Here is a 20,820-nt window from a genome sequence, read left to right on the forward strand (position 1 = left end):
TTTTCGCATAGCAGCAAACAGGTGTGCAAATCGTATTAAATTAAAAATAAACAAACATGACAAGCATTCCCTCACCATGAATTTTATATTTATTTGTTGTTTAAGGGCCACAGACACAGAGACAGATAGACACTTGTAAATGCACATGCTGAGTAGTTATAGATACAGAAACATAGAATACATAAATGTCAATCGTTTAACGATGCGACACTTAAGCTCGAATTAAAAAAGATGCCGCTTAGGTTCTACGGAATGTGCCGCTGCTATCTGCTGATCCGCTTCCGGCAGACATATAACGCGTTATAATTATGATTATGACAGTAGCCGTATATGATATGATTATGCATATAGTATCTATTTTAAATCATTGAAGCGTTGATAACTTTAGCTGTCATTTAAATGAATCAAGAGGGGTGAGGTGAGGACTTTACTAAAGACAATACAAAACAATGTTGGCAAGCACAAAAACATTTCACGGTCAAGCAGAGCCGGAAGAAATTGCCAAAGCAACGTGCGCAGTGCCGCCAAAGCTGTTTCGTTTTTGTATTTTCACCTGCAATCAAGTCAAGGTGTTGCCAGCTTTCCAATTACATATGCTAGACACTGGATAGTGTGGATTTGCATAAGCCACTACAGCATCGGCATCAGCATCGGCAGCAGCAGCAGCTGATTGACTAGTTTGGAGACCCCAAAACTGGTTACCGGAACCAATAAACCAGATGAATATTAATTTGCTAGAAAGTTGAATTGACACTGCAGCCGATTCCGCCCCCTATTTGTGTGAGCACGCGCACTACTCGAAAAGAACATACATATGTAAATCACGTGGCCAGAGTCAAAGGAAAACAATTGCACGTAGACACCAAAGCGGCAGCAGCAGCCCAACCAACAGCAGCAGCACCAAAGCAAAGCAAAGCAAAAGCACTCGGCGGTAGCGAAAAACTCACTCAAAAAGCGGGCAGACGGAGACCCACTCAAAAAACTAACGCACGAAACAAAGCAGGCGCCTGGGTCTGGGGGTCTCATGCTTTATATAAAATCATCTGAGCATATCTGTTGGAATTCATTAAACGTTTTACTGCACAACCCGACCGACGTACCGAGCAGTTAGAGGCCCCGTGAGCTCCGTCGCACACAAATCTTTCGTGTAAGTCAGCTCGATCCGCCACAAAGCTCCCGCCAAGAGTCCAGTCCGGGCAGGCAAGCAGACAGTCGGGCGGGTGGTTCACAGCATTTGAATTTAGTTTTTCCTTTGACTTCGCGTGCTCGTCGTCGTCGTGCCCTGTTCGAATCAAAAACCAAACAACAAACAAATAACAAATATCTGAAAAAATTATATTAACTTAACGCATTGCTGCATTTGTTTTTTGCGTAACTGCAACTGAAATATCACACAAAAAAAACAAAAAACTAATCATCAGTTTTCGGTTAATACAATTCAAAGCCAAAACGTTTTCGTGTCATGCAAATGAAAGAAAAAAAGTGCAAAAGTGTTTAAAAGCCCATAAATAAACATAAACATAATATTTCAAATATTTGTTAACTAATTGCAGCTTCACACACACAAACAGTAGTAGCAGCAGAAGCTCAATCAACCATCAATATGAAATTTGTAAGTATTTTTAACACGTACCTCGTACTTTTTGTGTGCTCTGCAGTTTGCAAGTTTGTTTCGCAAGTCTTTTGTTTTCATTTGAGGTTTACTTTACTCTTGGTTTTTGCGGCAATTGTCACCACATTTTCGATTTGCCGCTAATGCAATATAATTGTTAACACGTTCGGGCCACATTTAAACCGCAAATGAAGTCCGCTAGTTTGGCTTTGACAGTTGTCAAATGACTGTTGCGGTGGCTGCTGGCTGCTGGCTGCTTGGGCTTTGTTTCGTTCTCCAAGAATTTTTATTGGGTGAACCGTGGCACTCTAATTTATGGCCCACAAAATTCGTGTGTGTCAGCAGGCCATGAAGGCAAAAGTCACCGCCTCGATATGTCTATATCTACATACAAATGGATAACCAATCCAATGCCTAAGTAGTTCCACTTCAAGCCAGATGCTCGTTCCTTTATGGCAAGGCCTAACTGGCCTTGCATTACTTTTGGCCATTGCGGCTCTGATGTTTCATCCAACTGACGAACAATGCCCATTAGTCAAGGCAAATTATGCATATTGGTGGGTTGCACTATTACAAAAGATTTCCATGCATAATTCGATAAATGTGGCTGATGGGAATGTGCCTCAAATTGATGGAAATCCCTGACCTTCTCTAAGCATCTAACCCATCAGTTTATAATCATATTTCTTGCAATATCAGCCCAAAATTATACAAATTAAACTAGATTTAATTAGAAGTTTTAGGAGTTTCCGCCCCGACAATGGCCTTCAGTCCGGGAGGGAGGGGGTCGCCAGCAATTACGAGTACATGGAAAAACGCACGCAAAATGCCCCAGACTGAGCCCGAGCTTGAGCAAAAAATGTTCAAGTTCATGTTGAAGGCCACGCAATGCTGAGAGTGCGAGACACGAGACGGCCAGCAGACAGATCAGGCAGCAGCATGAAAAACAAGCTATAAACGTGCAGGGGCATGCGTTTTGTAACATTAATTGAAAAGTGCGATACACACGCGCCAATAGCCAAGAGTCCAAGAGCCAAGCCAAGAAATGCCAAAGCCAAGACCATGCCTCCAAGCCAGGCCCGCTCTGACCGACCGACCGACCAGCTTCTTGTGTCCAATTGCGTGCCGTGCCCCGTTCCGTTCCCCCCCTCCCAAGTGGAGTCTGGCTCCCAGCCGCGTTAGCCTCCAATCATGAATGAATGAATGAATCGACGCTGTGCGTGAAAAAAACCAGATGAAAAGCAAATGAAAAGCACATTTAAAAATTATAAAAATGCAAGCGTGCAATGCATTAGAAACCAAAAAACTTATGCAACTCCCGATGATGGGGGGACTTGGGGAGAAGTGCAGCCCACAGGGGGGGGTTTCTCTGTAGCTGGGGGAATGGGGTCTCTAACTCTGTCGCTGTGCAGTCGGCATCGTTTCATCGGTGGGCCCAGTGGAGGAGAGACTGCAGTGGCTGTGGCACCCTGGGAAACCGCAATCAACGTCGCTCTCGATTAGGATTTTTGGCCCATGCACACGTTAAAGATTTATTAATTGCTCTCAGCCATCGTGCGGTTCCCGTTTTCCATTACCATTCCCCCCGTTCGCATTCCCTCTAGATGTACCTTTCCGTGGTTAATCGTTGTCGCCGTCAACTTTTGCCCAGCCAGACTCTGTGTTGCTCTTTCGGTCCGTCTGTTGTCCAATGTTACTCTGCCTTTTACACGCTTTGCGTGTTGAAATTCAAATTAATTGCCCATACATAGACGAGCGGAGTACGCGCACCGTATTTATTTTGTATTTGCTTTGCTTTGCTTCGGTTTGGTTTGGTTTCGCCTTGCGTTTCGCTTGGCTTCTCTCTAATGAAGATGTCGCGCCGGAAAGTGCCGATTGCCCAATGGCCCCATGTACGTACGTACTGGAGACTCCGACTTCGACATGTCCACCGTTGATGGTGGCGGGTAGTTAGCGGTTGCTGTTTGCATGCTCTTGGCCTGAGACACTTTGGTGGAGATCAACTCCAAACTGCTTGGGTACAGCGAGCAGAAGTCTGCGTGATTGTTGGATCCTTCCAAATAGTTTCTAGAGCCGGAGTAAATCTCCTAGCCAATAAGTGAGTGCAGCTTGCACATTCCCAGAGGATTCATTTGGGTCATCTGAGACAACGATTGACGGCTGAGGCTGAGCATTCATAAGCATCCAGTTGGACTGGGAAAACAGGACTCTAAGCCATGTCATTTGATATCGTCCCATCGGTGAGCTGGCGCACAGCACAGCACAGCGCAAAAATTTTTATGACAATTTTATGTCGCTTAGGCCGCCTTGACGGCGATTAGCGTTGGAGTTTTGCGTTCGCGTTTGCGTTTGCGCAGCAGCTGTTGCAATCGAATCGACAGTCAGACAGAGCAGAGAAGAGAGCGGGCCAGGAGTTGGATTTGAAGTTGGATCTATGGCAGTTTGTCAGTCAGTCAATGTTCATGGCATGGCATGGCATGGCATGGCAAGTGCATGGCATACACATGTCCAGCTACAGGCTCAGCCTCAGTCTCAGAGCTCCGAAAATTCACTGCCCACTGCCCACATGAGCGGCTGCTCGGCGGCTCTCATTCGCTAGTTGCGAAAAATATTTCTGTTAGATTTATCGCTGCAGATCGATAGGGGGTACGTATGCTCCATTACCATATTTATAAGGCATGTGCGTTTTGCGCTGTGTTTGGCATTTTGTCAGACTTTAAATGCTACAAATTTGCTCAGTTCAGCGGCGGCTGTCCGGCTGTCCGGCTATCGGGCTGTCCGGCTGTCTGGTAACCAGTTTGAACTTGAACTCATTCTGCGGGCAGGAAAAAGGAAAATCAATGGCCAGATCAACGTCATTGCTGATTCTCACGCTGCACGAGCGCGCACTCGCAAATTGCACTTCCTAGCCAAATTGATGTTTAATAATTCAATTACAATTGACAATAGATTGAGCAACAACTCCGAGCTCTCGCTCGGACTGGACTGCCCCGGCATGCAGTGCAGTCAGCGGGGCAGCTGGCCACAGTCGTTAGATCCGCGGCCTGACTTTGTTTTCGTTTTCGTTTCGTTTCCCACCTATTAAACACAATTCAAAGTAATTTGAAGCGGCAGTCCAAAGTTTTTTTCTGTTGCTGTTGCTGGTCAGGCCGTGCCGTTGATGTTAATGTTGCCTTTGATTTTGTTGTTGCTGTTTCAGTTGCAGTTTGCTGTTGCTGTTGCACCTACTTCATTCAACACTTTACCCTGATCCAGCCACGAGCTTCCAGCGTCCGTTCCAGCGTTATTTGCGTTTTGCCAACTTGCTAAAAGGCGTCCAGTCAAACTAAAGTCGAGAGTCTCTCTCCCAGTCTCCAGTAGTCAGTGACTTGAAGCCCAGCTTCCGTGTTGAAAGTCAGCCAAATTGTTGCTCAATCGAGCATTGAACCCCAGGATGCCGATCTCCAAAATCCGAAAAAAAAAACATAAAAAAATTAAAATGAACAACACTGGGCGTTGCTATCATTAACAGAAAAGATAACAATAATAACTTTTGTACGGAGAGACTTCAATTGTCTGTCTGTCTGTCTGTCTGTCTGTCTGTCTGCCTTCCTCCCTCTAAAATCCCATTCACTTTTCCAGCCACGTAATTTTCACGCAAAAATTAATTATGCCCGATCCGGTAAATGACAAATCGTTTAAACCTAAACAAGATTAATTAGCAGCTGGCTGCGCATGCCTGACTGCCTGCCACCTGGATATCCATCAGATCAGTCTCCGGGTTTCCCTCTGACTCATTCAAATCAAAGCGGAGCGGAGCGGAGCAGAGCACTTGGCAAAAGCTTCTGGATCAACACCCAACCCCAACCTCATTCAAAGCCCGTGCAATGGTTCAGTTCAGTTCAGTTCTATCCCCTCCACACTCCACTCGATTGGCTGTTGGTTTGTTGGCTTGTTGCTTAGACTTGTAAAGCAATAAATATAATTTATTTTTAACCGCACATTTGCAGCCAATCAAAATCTAAACGCCAATAAATGCCACAGCACAAATGAAAAATCTAATTGAATATTTGAAGCGAAAAGCTAATTGCTGCAATGCTGATTACCGAATACCCTTGTTGAAAGTTCGATATATTCCTTAAATGCCAATCGATATCAGCGGGATGCAGACTCATTAAGGGTAGCTCGACCAAACGTATCAAATTTGAATCACTTTTCATATTGTCATAAATATCTGCCCATTCCAATGCGCCTGGTCAGTTATCAACAGCATGACAATGCTATTATACCCCACAACGGCAAAGGCTATCTACATTTTCATGCTAACGAGACAATGTTCGCCTGTCGTACTTGTACCCTCCCCCAGCCGCGACTAGTGCTCCGTAGTTGCAGTGTTTTATTTTTTTTTATTAACTTTTTACTCGTATGCACTGGCACGCTCACATGTTGCTGCACTTAATCATTGTTTGTGGGTGGGTGGATTTTCGCATGAGCCGCCGTTGGCCAACAGCAACAGCAGCAGGAGCAACAGCAGCAGCAGCCAGAGGTAAGAGGTAGATCCAAAGTACATATTGTAGCTGCCCCGATATCTGTGTTGTGTTGTGTTGTTTGGTGTTTGACTGTGTCTGGGTGTCTAGTATCTCTAGCTAGCGCCACGCCACGCCACCACCCGCTCCAAGTCTCCCTGCCAATTACGAAATCATATCTAAGGTCATTTGTTCAGCTAATTTTTCGTTGCGGCTGCAATCTGCTCTGGCAGGGTGTCTGATTTTTCGGGCTAGGGAGTCACCGTCACCGCCAGCATTGTTCCCAATCCCACTTGCAAATTATGCACTTTAATTAAAAAATTACCGAATTAGCCTAACCAATTACTTTCAAATCGAGATCTAAGCAGTTGCTTGTGAAGTATGTGCGGAATTCCAGAGGCAAGCGAGCAGCGGACGACATTGTGACGGCTTACATGTGTTTTACATGCCCCAGTTGGAGGCACAACTGGAGTACGTTGAGCGTTGACTTGACAGTTCTACCTACCAGTGACAGTGGCAGTGGCCAAAAGGGGATAACCAGATGGAAGACAAGTATTACACGACAGAAGGAATTACACTGCACGAAAGTCCCATTAGGCTGGTCAGTGTTGGAGGATCATTCCTCTCAGTTCAGTTTTTATTGTTTGAGCATCTGGCACACACTGGTGCATAGTATTTCCCTTAACGATCTGTTTGCTTTTGCTGCTTTTGAGAACTCTTTAAACTGGAAATCAATTCCTGCTCCACTGTTTCCCCTCATTGATGTGGCAATAGACGCTGAATTTCAGTCTCAGTCTCAGAGCTTAGAGCTCTGAGCGGCTCTGTGGCAGCCACAACAAACACGAATTAATTAAAAGTATTTTCACAAGTTGCCGGAGTCACTAAAAAGTCTCTCTGGGTCTCCGGCTAGTCTTGTTGGCAAGTTAGCGGCCGAGCCGGGCCGTGCCGGACCGCCTTGTTTGCATACTTTTTGTTGATTATTTTGTTTAAAGGCTGTTTGTTTGTTTTTTTGTGCATTGCATATTTTACTTAATAGCAATTAGCATTATGGCTGTAGCACTTGGCCCCATAGGGTTTTACGTTTATTTGTATCCTTCTTCCAGTTGGTTACACAGGGAGCTCCCAGCTGCCTCCCTTCCCCCTGATGGCCTGCAGGCAGTTGAAGTCGATTGTTGCGCAGGCGCGGCCCATTAAACAATTAATGAAGCACAAAACCTTTTGCAACATTTGCACTGCCAGAGCATTAGCCATAAGAAGCCGACTGAGTACTTACCATACCATACCACACCACACCAGAGCGCACAGTGCTGTCCATAAGTACTCGTACTCGTATGTGCAAGAGCCAGTGTTGGTGCAATTGTCCGATCGGTTGGCCAAAAACCCGTTCTATTAAGTCAAATCTGCCCTATGATTAAAGTCAGTCTGCCAATTGCGTGACGGCCTTAACTAAGACATTCGACACAAATGCAAAGCGTCTCGCGGACAGCTTCAAGCGGATTTATGAACCCGTCGGGCAAACAATTTGCACAGCATGTGCGCTGCCCCCACTCCCACGCCAACTGCATCCCCTTACCTGGTTACCTGGCTGGTTGCCTGCTGGAATGGGGTCACTGGGAGAACGAAACGAGCACAACTGCTATGCTATTTAACCAAATTTATCACACTTTGCCGCATTGGTGACAGCTCAGCTCAGCGGATGATCAACGTGATATGCATGAGCTCGAAATGGATATTTTACTATTGGTCTGGCCTGCTAGCTCTCCCCGAACCACAAAAGCTGTGGAAAGGGGGAGATAGCCAGGGATGTAAACAGATTTTAGCGATAAGAAGAGCCAATCGAAGCAGCTAAGAGCTGGATAATTATTTATTTATTATTATTATTTTCATTTTTATTATTTTCAAATATCTGAAATCTGCCCATGTACTTTTTTGCAAAGATACAAAATAGCTTCATGTCCGTTCCCAGAACTTTTGCCTATTTGGGGCCCATTAAAGTGCAATATTTGTGATACATTCGTTTTGGGGACTACAGCAATTGACGTGGCTAATTGCACGAGTGACCAGGCAGGGACCAAAACTGAAACTGAAAATGAAACTGGAACTGTAACTGAAACTACTGGCTCGTGCCCAAGGCGACTGCACTTGACCGGTGGCAAGCCAAGCCGTTGGCTGGTGGCGGTGTGGTGGCATTCTACTGTGGCCACTGCGTCTTTCGTTTGATATTTAATTGTTGGATTATGGCATTGGCATACATTTGCAGCGCTTAATTGCTTTGGCCAACGTGTGTGTGTATAACCAGTGCAATATCTATAAGCATACATATACCCATACCCATTCACATATCCAGTACATATATTAATTATAATAACCAAATGCATTGTCCACTTGCACTTACAGTTAGTCACCATTGCCGCCCTCTGCCTGTGCCTGGCGTACGTTACGGGCCAGCAATACTTTTTGGGACAGTTCCCGAGTCGTGCCCGCTTTGGATTTGATCCCCTGTCCCTGGCCCAGCCCTCATCTGCCACACAACAAGTGCGGGATCCCCGACAGAACAGAGGTACGATCAATGCAGCGGCGAACAATAATTTTTTCTTTATCTAATCATTTCTTTTCGTTTTTGCAATCTGTTTCTCTTGCATTCACTTTGATCCAACTTGTTGCAGGCCCCGTGGTGTTCCCCCCATCCCCGCCAGATGCAGTCGACGAGTCCAGCGGCGTGGTTGTGGGTGCCTCCGGCTATGGCTTTGTGCCGCCCCAGCAAAGTAATGCGAATATCTTTAAGCGCACTGTCTGAGCACACACACACACACACACACAGGGAAATGAACATACATAGATACAGATACTTAGATACATCTCATACCACACCCACAATCACACACCCACACACACACAAAGAAGAGAAGAGAAAAGCTTTATTAGTTCAATAGTATAGCAGAGCAGAGCAGAGCAGAGCAGTTTATTATATTTTATTTGTTACTTGTTACTACTTGTATTTAATTTGTTGAATATTTGTCGAGTAACTAATTTGCTATCAACTACATATAAAATAAATGTCTTATTCGCAGGAAGAGTCACTGGTTAAACGTAACAAACAAATCTTCACACAAATCGTACATGTGTAATTAATTCAAAAGCTTTATCCACCACTACTACTATCGTACTACACACACACACACACGCACACACAAGCCAAGAAACCTTCAACGCACGCGCACACAGATGCATAGGCACATGCACATGCACCTGAGTATGAGCACGAGCACCACCACCAGCACCGGAAACGGAAATGCGTCCCTCTTTTTAGCTAATTACAAACAAACAAACAAACCAATCAAACACCTGCCGCTTAACCACCCACAAATCCAAATTAATTACCCCCCATCCTCCTCCTATTTCCCCATACCCACACCCACTTCCACACCCTCTCCCAACACCCCACCCCCTAACATTAGTTAGTTTAATTAGCTTGAAAAAACTAAAATTTAACTGCATATTTTTATTGTTTCGTTTTTTATACTTTTTTGTTTAAATTCGATTTATGATTTCTGCTTCATTTTTTAATTTATATTTCAAATTGGAATTGTATTATAATTTTTTTGATTTTATTTTACTTTTAATTTTATTTTATTTGTAACCCAAAAAAGCAAAATTTAAATTATAAATAAAAAGAAAACTACTATTACAAAAAAAAAACAAATCGTATCGTATCCCGTATACCGTATACCGTATCCATGGCAAAATTGTTATTATTATTTATTTGCCAACAAATTCTTTACATTTCGGAATTATTTTTGCATATATTTTTTGTTGTTGGTTTTGTTTTGATTTTGATTTTTGCATTTTCCGTTTGTCAATGCACTATTTTTTAGCTGTTTGTTCGTTTTCTCGTATATGTATCTGTTCTGTGATCACTTTTATAGCAATTATTTTAAGCGCACATAAAACTAGCGCCTAATTAACAGCTCCGATCGGATCCGATCCGGCTTTGAAGTGCGGCGGCAGCACAAATTGAAGGAGTCGTGTGGGAGACGACGGGCGGCGGGCAGACGGACGGAAGCAGGGAAACCATCGACTGTGACCGGGTCGACCGGGGGATGCTCTTCACACTTGAGAGGAGCTGAGCCACAACCAAATGTGGATGGAGTGGAGGAGATGGAAATGGAAATGGAAATGGAATTGGTTAAACAAATGTGTTGAACAAAACGGTACGATGTAATAAATCTTCAGAGATTGCAGTTCCTTCCGCTGCGCAAGGCGGAAGGTAGGCCAGACCAAACACAACTCTGAAAAAAATCAGTAAGGAAATCTCATTAGCTTCCCCTGGGCAATTCTGTCTGCATAAAGGCAGTGCCAAGATCTTACACCAACTATTATACCTCCAACTGGAGAAGAGAATACATTTTAAACAGTTTCTTTAACGATACGAAGCCAGACAGGCTGACAAGCGGACAAGGCAGAAGCAGGTGCTGGCACAACAATCAACAGTCAGACCACAAATGGCACTCTTGTGCCCGTGCCGCGGAGTCTCAGTGGAGTTTAAGGGGAGTCTGGCTCCACAGACCCAATGAGCAGCACATACTTGCATCTGGGAGACGCCGAGTCAGAGGCAGAGACAGAGACAGAGAGGGGCACAGACAGAGCCACGGGACCTGGGGACCAGACGGAGTCAATGATATGCGCGACTAATGCGACTTTTGCTTTGCTTTTACCGCATGCAAAATATGTTAGCAGTTTATTTTCGATCTTTTTTTGTACGTGCCGAGCGCAGAGTTTTGCTCTGCTCTTTTTTTGCATATCGATATTGAGGCAGAGACAGAAACAGAAATGGAGCAACTTTTTCTGTGTGTACTGGAGGAGGACTTGGACCCATTGCACGAGTACAAATGAATGGAAAGACATTTCACAATGAACTGCAAGCGAAAAACAAAAAAACATAAGCCGAAACAGAAACAGAAACAAAAACAGAGACTAAGACCGAGTGAAAAAAAGCGATCGAACAAACGACGCTAAGTTAAGATAATTTTTACAATTTGACAATTTATGCACGATTGCTGCGGAGCCTGAGAGCGCACTCGGGTCTCCACGACAAGGACCTGGTCTAACAGGCCAACAAATGGCCATTGTGTAATTAATTTTGCATAGCAAAAGTTCTCTTTCCCTCTCCACAAATGGTTGGTTACGCAGTTGGACGCGGCTGGGCTTCCTGATGAGGACTTGGGGACTGGGACTGCCTGCGGCTAGGAGACCCAGTGCCAGCACTAGTGCCAGCAGGCAAATGGCAATCTATAACTGAAGCCGCAGCGTAACAATTACCCAAGACTGGCGTAGATTAATGGTCGAACTGTGGTACTCCGCACCGCTCAAGCTCAAGCTCTATTCCAGCCATGAATTCGAACGGCAATTGGAATAGTTTGGCGTTGGGCAATTGCCAGCAGCAGCGCAGCCGCAGCCGCAACCGCACCGCCGCCACCCACCACAATCACATTGGTGTGTAATGTGTCCGACATTCTAATCAATGTGGCGGCAGGGCGTTGTCGTTGTCGTTGTCGGACCCAAAGACGCACTGGACAAATCAAAAGACAGCCCAATGACTGTGACGTCGACTCTGTGATTGACGGGGTGTGTGTAAGTGTGTGTGTCTTGGCTTGAAGCTTAACCTTCAGGCCCGCTTCGCGTCAATGGGGGTGACGCCCACACTTGGAATTTACCCACTTGGCACCCCAGCTACAGTCACAGCACCGCAAACACCACCACTAATCCCCCCACACCACAAGTGCACTTGGCCTGGCCCAATATTCGTATTATTAATCGAGAAAAAAAAAACCCAAAACCCAATTAAAATGCTTTTGTTTGTGCTTCTGTTCCATGACAACAGCGGCAGCGGTAGTGGCAGCAGCAGCAGCAGCTGCAGTGGCGGATCCAACGTTCTTTGGCACCAGCTTCCAGACACCCGACACCGCGTATGCGACATATAACTACTTCAGTAATCCGTATACCACACGGTTTAGATACTTCTGAGGATGCGGATATGGATGCGAATGTGAGATGATGAGGAACCATGTCGAGTCATGTTGTGTAGTCAGTAGCCTAAATAAAACAGGAACTGGAAGCAGGAGAACAGAAGAAGTAAGGAGGAGGAGAAGGAGGAGGCGTAGGAGCAAGAGCTGGAGACTAGATACAATTCTTTTGTAAATAAATGTGTTAACTTTATGGCATGGCAGAGTTTATTTTTTCTCCTGCACAGCAATTCCCGTCGCACAAATCTGGATAATGGGGGGGAATCATCGTCATCATCATCGCCATCGCCATTGGTCTTGGAATGCTGCGAATGCGCTTGGGCATTGCATTGCGAGAAATCTGTGCTCTGGCAGGGAAATAGACATGACATGACAGCACAGCACAGCAGCGCAGCTCCACAATTGCATGTCTGCCGCCGCTGCCATTGTATGCTAAATTACGTATACGCCTAGGCAACCAACAAAAACCAAAGACAAAGCCGAGGCCCAGGCTGAAGTTGAAGCCAAAGTCATGCCGGGCCGTGCTGGGCGGTGTTAATTTCCATTGACACTGGCGATGTTGCGACCAAAAGTGTCCGCAGCGCGTTATATTTATTTATTTATTTATTTGTATTTGCAATTGTCAAAAGTAGCAGAGCACCGCAATGCCGCCGCTTTATGTACTCGTAATATGAAAATAAAGCAAACAAACAAAAAAAAAACAACAATTTTACAATTCTCGGGCGGTTTCACAACAATGGCGGCGGGATCATTAGCAAATGGCATGATTCACAGGCAGCAGCCGAAGCAGTGGCAAAATAAAAACTGAATGTGCCCCCCTGGATAGGACAGGATTGGATTGGATAGGGGAGTGGGAGTGGGAGTGAGCGGAGGATTTTGTCATAATTTCATTGGAATTGCAACCCAGGAACGGCCGGCCAATCGTGTTGATAACCTTGCTTGACCACAAGAATTTCGAACGAAACGACAACTTGTGCCGACTGCAAGTTCAAATTTATTCTATGACACCGCCGTAGGCAATAAATGAAAACGAAACCATGAATGTGACAAATCAACAATCAGGCAAAGGCGGAATAGATATAGCCAATGGCTGTGGAAATCATGGCACGCTCCTGTTTCTCACTGTCCCTCTCACTTTGCTCACTGATCTAATATTAAAGAGTGTCTCTGTACGGTCCCACAATTTGTCGGATCTGTCAGTCCTGTGCAGAAATCACGTAGACCGTTTATCGCCTGACCTTCAGCTCTTTTGCAAAATCGTTTTGTGACTCCAATTCCATCTGGCAATTAGCTATTCTATAGATCTCTGAAACAGTGGCAGTAATTAGCATAATTCGGAATTTACTATCACTTTTAATTGTTTTGGTTGGCCTTTCCAAACAGACCAGCCATGAGCGATACTCACAGATTGGGTACTTATTATATCCCCGTCTGTTTTTAGTTCACTTCCAGAACTAAAATTTTAATTTTAAATAGTTCACCAATTTATTTAAAAATGATAGCCGACTACCGATAACCGATAATCGCGTAAATCGGGATTTAAGAATGTTACATCTACATGTAACTTTGATACATGACATAATACTTATTAGAGACGAGACGTCTAGTATTCGGTATTTTCAGAAAATACTTTTGTGCGGTCACTCTAATAACCTAGCGCGGTCACACTGCTTAAGAATCTTCTGGATTTGGCAAAAAATAACAAAATTTGTTAAACAAATACAAACCAAGCTAAAATGCTGCAATGCTACAACAGAGGCTGTGGCCAGCTTTTCGATGAAGCTGCCAATAATGATGGTAAGCTGGACTGATGGCCATTCAAGGCACGTGCTTCATCATAAGATTCGTATTCCCTACGCAGAATCTTGCCGGCACCATCCCGGAGAGCCGTTCTTTCATGATGCCTACAAGGGCTGGTCGTGCTGCCACAAAAAATCGGTGGACTTCACCGAGTTCCTGAACATCAAGGGCTGCACACTGGCGAAACATTCGAATGTAAAGCCCCCAGAGCCGGAGAAACCAACCAAAGACGACAGCAATGAGGCCAAGGACGAGGTCATCGTAGTGCGCGCGCCCATACGAGAAGCTATGCGCAGGCCACCTTTAGAAACACCATTCAGGGTCCTTCAGCCAACAGTTGCCGCTGCCCTGAAAGAGACTATAGATACCCTGAAGGTGAGCAGTGCTGCTCCGGCAGCAACGCCATTCGGAGAGGCAAGCGATGCCATCGCTGTGGGCACAAGTTGCAAAAACAATGGATGCTCCCATTCATTCACTGGCACGGACAGCGATAACGGCCAGTGTGCCTATCATCCTGGTGTCCCCATCTTCCACGAGGGTATGAAATTCTGGTCATGCTGCCAAAAGCGTACTTCAGATTTTGCCCAATTCATGGCGCAGAGGGGCTGTGTGAACGGCCAGCACAAGTGGGTCAAAGAGGTTATGTCTACACCGAATACACAATTCATATTGAAGACTAATTAAATATTAATCCGCAGAACGAAGACAAGAAAGGTGGTGCAGTGCCGATATGATTGGCATCAGACGGCCACAAATGTGGTGGTGGCCATTTACGCGAAGAAGTATCACTATGCCCAGAGTGTGATAGAAGTAAACCCTATCCGGCTGCATGTGAAACTCGTTTTCCCAGAGCAGGAAAACGCCACTTTTGACATTGATCTGGAGCTGGGAGGCGTAAGTCTTTAAGTTTATCATTCCCAAACTCTTTTTCAAGATGCAACTCTTTTTTGCAGATTGTCAATGTGGACAAGGCGAGTGCATACATGTACGGCACCAAGGTTGAGATCACATTGCCCAAGCTGGAGGCAGGGTCTTGGTCAAAATTGAATTTCAAACGTGCCACAATGCCAGCGGCCAAGAAAACCATTGCCGCCGAAGTGCCAAAAAACGATGAGAGCGATGAAGAGTTCTTCGACCTAGACGACATCGAGCCCGTGTACACTCATGGCCTGAAATTGTCCGATATGAGTTTACAACAACCAAACAATTTAGATTAGCCAAAAAAGTACGCATTTAATGTTGCACAGAATACACGAATGGGCCTTCAAAAAACCATTTTTTTTTCAATATCGCAGCTGCAGTTCGTTCAATCATCATCGTCATCGGCCCCAGGCACCCAGTCCTCATCGTCGTCATCATCCAAGTCCAGCTCGCCAATATCTTGAAACAGTGTCTCGTCGATCTTGACGTTTTCAAGGTTTTCGCCCGCCTCCAGCAGGAATTTAATGTCGGAATCATTCAGCGTGTTGTCGCACATAAAGAGCTCGCGTCCAGTCAGCTTCTTGCAATCATTAATCTTATCCCTTTTCGCTGCGATGCCCGTGCTCTCCTCAAAGTCAATCTTCCACTTCATGAACGTCTCGACCGACACGCGCGTACCCTCGAATTTCTTGCGCTCCTCCTCTTCCACCTCCCGCAGCTTCTGCACACGCTTCTCCTCCGCCTGGGTTGTATGCTCATCCCAACGCTGGTTGAGCCACTCCTGGGCACTGCTCACCAGCGAGAATATCATCTCCATGCCAAGATTTTCCTCAATAGTTATCCGCAAGTGCTCCAGCAGACGTGTCTCGAATGTGTCTTCAAAATTTTCTGCTTCCTCAATTTCCACATCCGGCGCCGCATCTGGATAGGTGGCTGTGTATGTGAAGACCAACTTGCAGGACAATCCATTTTCATTTTCCCCTGCACTGTACTCTTCTGTCGCAATGGGAATTTGGAATTTGTGAAAAGGCTCGGTCGCAAGAACTGTGTGGAGAGAGAGTGCATTAGTTAGATATTTCGCAGACGTCTCTGTACATACCCTCCATTTCGCCGCAGTAAATAGAATCCAGAGCTTCGACCTCACTGCTCTGATCCTCCTTGTAATTTCGGCTCATTGTGCAAAGAGTTTAGCAATTTAAAAAATAAATAGGCGAAATTCCCTGTCGCCGCTTTGAGGTTATATCGTTCAACTATCGTTTAGTTAAATTTAATCGATAGTTCACACTAGTATCGCACAAAACCATCGATAATTACAACATTTTCCGCGCAATGAGATTGAAACGAATGATATTTAATTGGACATTTTAAATCTAAAGAACTATCCATTTTATTCAAATGAGGATTATTCCAAGTATAGAATAATACACTTTGTGTTTAATGGTAAAGAATTTGTGTGTTTCCTGAGGATTTCACATTTGGATGCTAATTTGTCGTCGTCCTGCAACCGTCTTTGTAGGAATACCTTAGGTCTAGTGCATGTTGGAATCATCTTCATCGGGCGAAGACAATCTGGAATAAATCAACATTTAAAACATTATTTCAACATAAACGTGGGGCATCCATCCAACGTACTTGAGTATTCTGATATATGGACTTTCTTCCACTTCCGTGTCCAGGGGTGTCAAAAAGCAAAACTGTCGGCTTCTCCAATTTTTTCCCTCTTTAATTAGCAGTTCAGTTATAAACTTTCGGTTGACTTCGTCCTGCAATGAACAAAAGTTTAGCCAACTCGTGTACAGAGTCCAAAACTCCCGGTACAACTCACGGTAAAAACGTCATATTCGTCCAAAAAGTAAAACGGATGATCTGAAGTTGTCCACAATCCTTTCAGCAGTGAAACTGTTGTGAAAGAGCGTTCGCCCCCGGATAGACTTTTTGCGTTTGAGGTTTTGTTGCCACTTGCCGGGAAAACATTTATGTCCCAGGTCTTAGCTTTTATATCATTGTCAAAGGTCACTTTAAAGTGTCGCAGGTCTAGGGCATGCTGTGGAACATTTTGAAAGGGAAAACGTTAATTTAATTAATAAGAGAAACGACGCAACACTTACTTGAAAATTAAACTGAACCATTGTTAGGTAATGATAGCGAGATCTCTGGAAATTTTGCGCATTGCCGTGGTACGCCTTGCGCAGATGCTTGATGACAGTGTCCGTTATGTTAAAACGGTTGGCATCCTCGCCAAGCTTATCCCGCAGGACACTTAAATTCTTCTCCAACTCTTCGGGATCGTAATTTAGTTGCTCCACTTGCCGTATTTTCGATTTGTGTTGACTTATTAAATCTTGGAGCTCCTCTTCTGTCTCTGTCGTGGCGATAAATTCTCCCATCAGCTTGGCCGCTTGGCGCACCTTCTCCAATTCATTGATAATATCCTGTTTAGCTGCTTGATGATTTTGGCCGAGCGCTACCATTTTCTGGAGACGTTGATTATTTTGCGAGAATTCAGAGTCCAAGGTACGTAATTGCTTTGTGACTTCGTAGGCCTCCGTATCGAGGGTCTCCATTTGTTTGCTTATCTCCTCGAGGGCCTTCATTTCATCGGATTTCATAGCTTCATATTGGGCCTTTTGCTCATCGATTTCTTCGAGTTTCAGCTTCAGCTCACGGCGTTCTTCTTTACATTTCTCCATTCTCTCGGCGCAATCGGCCAAGTGGGTTTTCTGTGCAAAACAAAAAACATGTAAATGTTTAGACTTTGAGTTTATAATGAATGCACTTACCAGGCGATCATATTCTGGCAGATCAGGATGCTCAATGTTTTCAATTTCAATTATCTCTTGGGTAGCCTTCTGCACCACGGCACGATATTGAGATATTTCGTTCGTCTTTTGGGTGACCTCCTGAGCTGTGCGCTCCAGCATTTCCCTCAGTGTCTGATAGTCGGCTTCAATCGATGCCGCACGCTCCTGCAGACTACGCTGCTCATCCTGCAGCTGCCGGATGCGATCGTCCACATTCACCTGCATGTATCGTCCGGGGAATATACGAGCCGTATAGACGGCATAGTTGGGCGATGGTATGTACTCCAGTCCCAGGTTTGGCACCAGCACACGCGTCAAATTGGGTGGCACATTCTCCGTGTCGGAAGTAAGGAATTCGGCTATCTCTTTGGACTCGGTCACCAGCACCGTCTCGATGCGCATCGTATCTATTAGGTAGTTCATTACAACCGGATCATCGCAGCTATGAATTCGTTAGGGAATAGAGTACTTAGATAGTGCAAATATATTATGAGTCGTGACTTAAGCCTCACCTGATTTCATCGATCAGCACTGTTGTGTTCGGTGTAGTGGCCTGAACTTTTAATTTGGACACATTGTAGACGCGATCTGTGAACGTACTGGTAATGATGTTGGGCACCTTGTTGCCATAGAACCGCTGGAGTAAGGCTCTCAACGCTTGACGCTCCTTGTCAGAGCTAACGATGTATGAGCGTAGGCAAGAGGATAACTGTTTCTCAACCAAATCCCTGTACTTGGGATTGACTGCAGTTATATATTGGCCAATCGGACCGCGCGGCATTCGGTGCTGGTTCGGGCCGCTATACTGAGAGCGCAGGGCACAAACCACTTTGATCGCCTGCTCGCCGTAAATGGATAGATTGTTGCTTTTGTTGCGACCAAGCGTGTCAATTTCCAATTGGATGTTTTCTGCACAGAGAAAAACAAGAAAGATCAAATAATAGCTTCAGCTGAAAATTAAAATTAACCTAAAACTCACGCTTGGTTTGATTAATTTTGTTCCTATCGAATCGCCGGGCGTCCACCTGTTCGCGGACAGAACTCAATCGTTCTTTTGTCTCCAATTGATCGTCTCGGGCCTGTTTAACAAGCGCCTCGCTCTCGACGACCAGCTTCTTCAGCTGCACAGCTCTGGTGGCGTTCTCCTCTCGCTCCTGTTTGGCTCTAGCATAGTCGGCATGGTAATTGTTGATGTGCTTTTCACAAGCATCGTATTCGTGCTCCTCCTCGTTGAGGCGTTTTTCGGCATTTTTAATTTGTGTTCGGATATTGCTGGCTTTCAAATAATGCTCCTGCAATATGCGCGCGGCCTCACGCATCTTTGTCTCATGCGATTTGTAGACATCTTGGTTATGCTTTTTCTTTTCCTCAAAGGTGCTACAAAAAGAAATAGCATGGTACATGAAGATTGTTAGGGACTCAACTGAGTCAACTGCTCAACTGACCTCAACTTTTGCGTGAGTGTGGCTTGAGCTGAGTCCTTCTGTGATGTGGCTGCTACCAGCTTGGCCTTCTTTGTTTCAATCAGTTTAATCGACTGCTCACAGTTAGCTAGCTCCTCCTCTTGTCGCCCCACCGACAGCCAAGCCAGCTTGGAGTTGGCCTCGGCTAGCTTCAACTGAAAGTGCATACAAGTTGTTAATAAAATATATGTATCTAGTGGGCAGCAAATACTTGCCTTGACTGCTTCCTTATCCCTGAATGTGGCCAGCTTTTCCTCCTCCGCCTTCACCAGTTCTGCCGATACTTCCTTTCTCTGCGTTAATGGGAAACTGAGTAAGCTAAATGCACCTACATATATGATTCGATTTGAATTACCTTTCGAAAATGTTCCAAGGCTCTGTGATGCATTTTACGTTGAGCCATACATTCGCCTAGTGCATTAATGCAAGTATCCATCTGTGTTGCCTTCATCAGCAGCGAGAAATTCGATGATGGCTCCAGTCTGCAAAAGTATTTAGGTATAATCAACGTTCATCTTTTCGGTTAAACAAAAATTGCAACTTACTTTTTTAGAAATTCACGTGCAGAATCCTGGTTTAGCACAAAAATTGGATTCTCGACGTGAATGCGAAAGCGGCGCAGCAAGCGCTTAACATCATCTAATTTTTTGGAGACAATTTTACCGCGTGCATCCTTTAGCTCATATGACGAGGCTGATTGGCGAATGTGCCGCACCACCGTCAGATGCGGTCCCATATGTTCAGCATCGAATGGGCACATTCCCACATTACACAAGGTTATTTCGATTTTGGCTGCTGTTTCGCCGTTTTTAATTAGCTCTGAAAACAAAATGAACAAATAAATCAGCTGAAAGGGCAAGTGGTATGGTTGTAAGAACGTACTCTTAATGCTGGCCGCACGGTTAGTGGCGCGCGCATTGCCTGCCAGACCCAATGAAAGCGCTGTGATCACGGCACTCTTGCCACTGCCATTTTTGCCCACAAGGAAGTTGATGTTGGGACCAAAATCCACGGTAAAATTCTCATGGCACATGAAATTCTCCAGATGAATAGATATGACCTTGCCGCAGCGATTAAATTCGCATGGTATCTCTGGTTCGCACTGAAATGAGATGAAACACAGTTAGATACCAATTTAACCAACTAAATTTGAACTAAACTCACCGAAAGACTTAACGATGAACATGATGCCTGGGACCTGCGCGAGCCTGTCGACTGTCGACTGCTGCTGCTGCTGTTGTTGGCTGGTACCAGAAGACTGTCCAAGTCCTGCTCGACAATATCTACGTAATCTTCTGGAACTGAGGCATTCTTGCTCTTTTTATTTGTCGGCTCCGAGGAAGAACTATCCCCATCCGATTCCGACGATAATTTTCGACGCATTTTGCGTTTGTTCTCCATTGGATTTGGTATTCGATTCGAATATACAATTTCTATATCTCTGAAAACAAAAAGCGCGGGCGAACTGAAAGTAAACGCTAGTCGCACTAACATATTGTGATCGGAACTTACTTGGATATTTGCTTTCTAGAAAGAAAGAGTTAGCTGAGGTTCGGCATAGGAAATGATAATGCCGAATGCGGGAATTGTGACGAAACTGTTTGCTTTGCTAAATAATTCCGCAGTGAAACGCTTGCTGTGACCAGAGCTGGGAAAACTTCGATGACATTGATTGATGACTGCAGATATCGATGT

General features: G+C 45.0%; 4 protein-coding genes across 6 annotated transcripts; 2 read left to right on the forward strand and 2 right to left on the reverse strand.

The window, feature by feature from the left end:
• Positions 1-1,053: 1,053 nt before the first annotated feature.
• On the forward strand, positions 1,054-12,601 carry LOC111081675. Of its 2 annotated transcripts, XR_005967491.1 has the most exons (6): positions 1,054-1,147; positions 1,554-1,612; positions 8,515-8,677; positions 8,784-8,882; positions 11,999-12,311; positions 12,368-12,601. XR_005967491.1 is itself a non-coding variant. In XM_022377805.2 (5 exons), the coding sequence occupies exons 2-5, from the start codon at positions 1,604-1,606 to the stop codon at positions 12,139-12,141; spliced, it is 414 nt and encodes a 137-aa protein (XP_022233497.1). In that variant the 5' UTR covers positions 1,054-1,147; positions 1,554-1,603; the 3' UTR covers positions 12,142-12,601. The 2 variants fall into 2 exon arrangements, 1 of the variants encoding a protein (XP_022233497.1); XM_022377805.2 differs by having other exon boundaries at positions 11,999-12,601.
• Positions 12,602-13,777: 1,176 nt separating this feature from the next.
• On the forward strand, positions 13,778-15,217 carry LOC111075737 (cysteine and histidine-rich domain-containing protein). 2 transcript variants are annotated; one of them, XM_041591574.1, is made up of 4 exons: positions 13,778-13,937; positions 14,002-14,579; positions 14,646-14,834; positions 14,894-15,217. In XM_041591574.1, exons 1-4 carry the CDS (start codon positions 13,877-13,879, stop codon positions 15,155-15,157), a joined length of 1,092 nt encoding a protein of 363 aa, XP_041447508.1. In that variant the 5' UTR covers positions 13,778-13,876; the 3' UTR covers positions 15,158-15,217. The 2 variants fall into 2 exon arrangements, with proteins under 2 accessions (XP_041447508.1, XP_022224899.2); XM_022369207.2 differs by lacking the exon at positions 14,894-15,217 and having other exon boundaries at positions 13,779-13,937; positions 14,639-14,770.
• Positions 15,154-16,115, reverse strand: LOC111081674 (RWD domain-containing protein 1). Its single transcript, XM_022377804.2, has 2 exons — positions 15,961-16,115; positions 15,154-15,905 (listed from the first exon to the last, which is right to left on the reverse strand). The coding sequence occupies exons 1-2, from the start codon at positions 16,034-16,036 to the stop codon at positions 15,247-15,249; spliced, it is 735 nt and encodes a 244-aa protein (XP_022233496.1). The 5' UTR covers positions 16,037-16,115; the 3' UTR covers positions 15,154-15,246.
• Positions 16,116-16,223: 108 nt separating this feature from the next.
• LOC111075729 (structural maintenance of chromosomes protein 6) lies at positions 16,224-20,773 on the reverse strand. The gene is made up of 14 exons (XM_022369198.2): positions 20,638-20,773; positions 20,290-20,566; positions 20,008-20,227; positions 19,671-19,944; positions 19,481-19,607; positions 19,341-19,418; positions 19,108-19,280; positions 18,642-19,039; positions 18,175-18,571; positions 17,642-18,104; positions 16,970-17,581; positions 16,687-16,905; positions 16,494-16,624; positions 16,224-16,430 (listed from the first exon to the last, which is right to left on the reverse strand). Exons 2-14 carry the CDS (start codon positions 20,524-20,526, stop codon positions 16,391-16,393), a joined length of 3,369 nt encoding a protein of 1,122 aa, XP_022224890.2. The 5' UTR covers positions 20,527-20,566; positions 20,638-20,773; the 3' UTR covers positions 16,224-16,390.
• Between the last annotated feature and the right edge of the window lie 47 nt (positions 20,774-20,820).

Source organism: Drosophila obscura, unplaced genomic scaffold, assembly GCF_018151105.1.
Source record: "Drosophila obscura isolate BZ-5 IFL unplaced genomic scaffold, ASM1815110v1 contig_150, whole genome shotgun sequence".
NCBI classification, from domain to species: Eukaryota; Metazoa; Arthropoda; class Insecta; order Diptera; family Drosophilidae; genus Drosophila; species Drosophila obscura.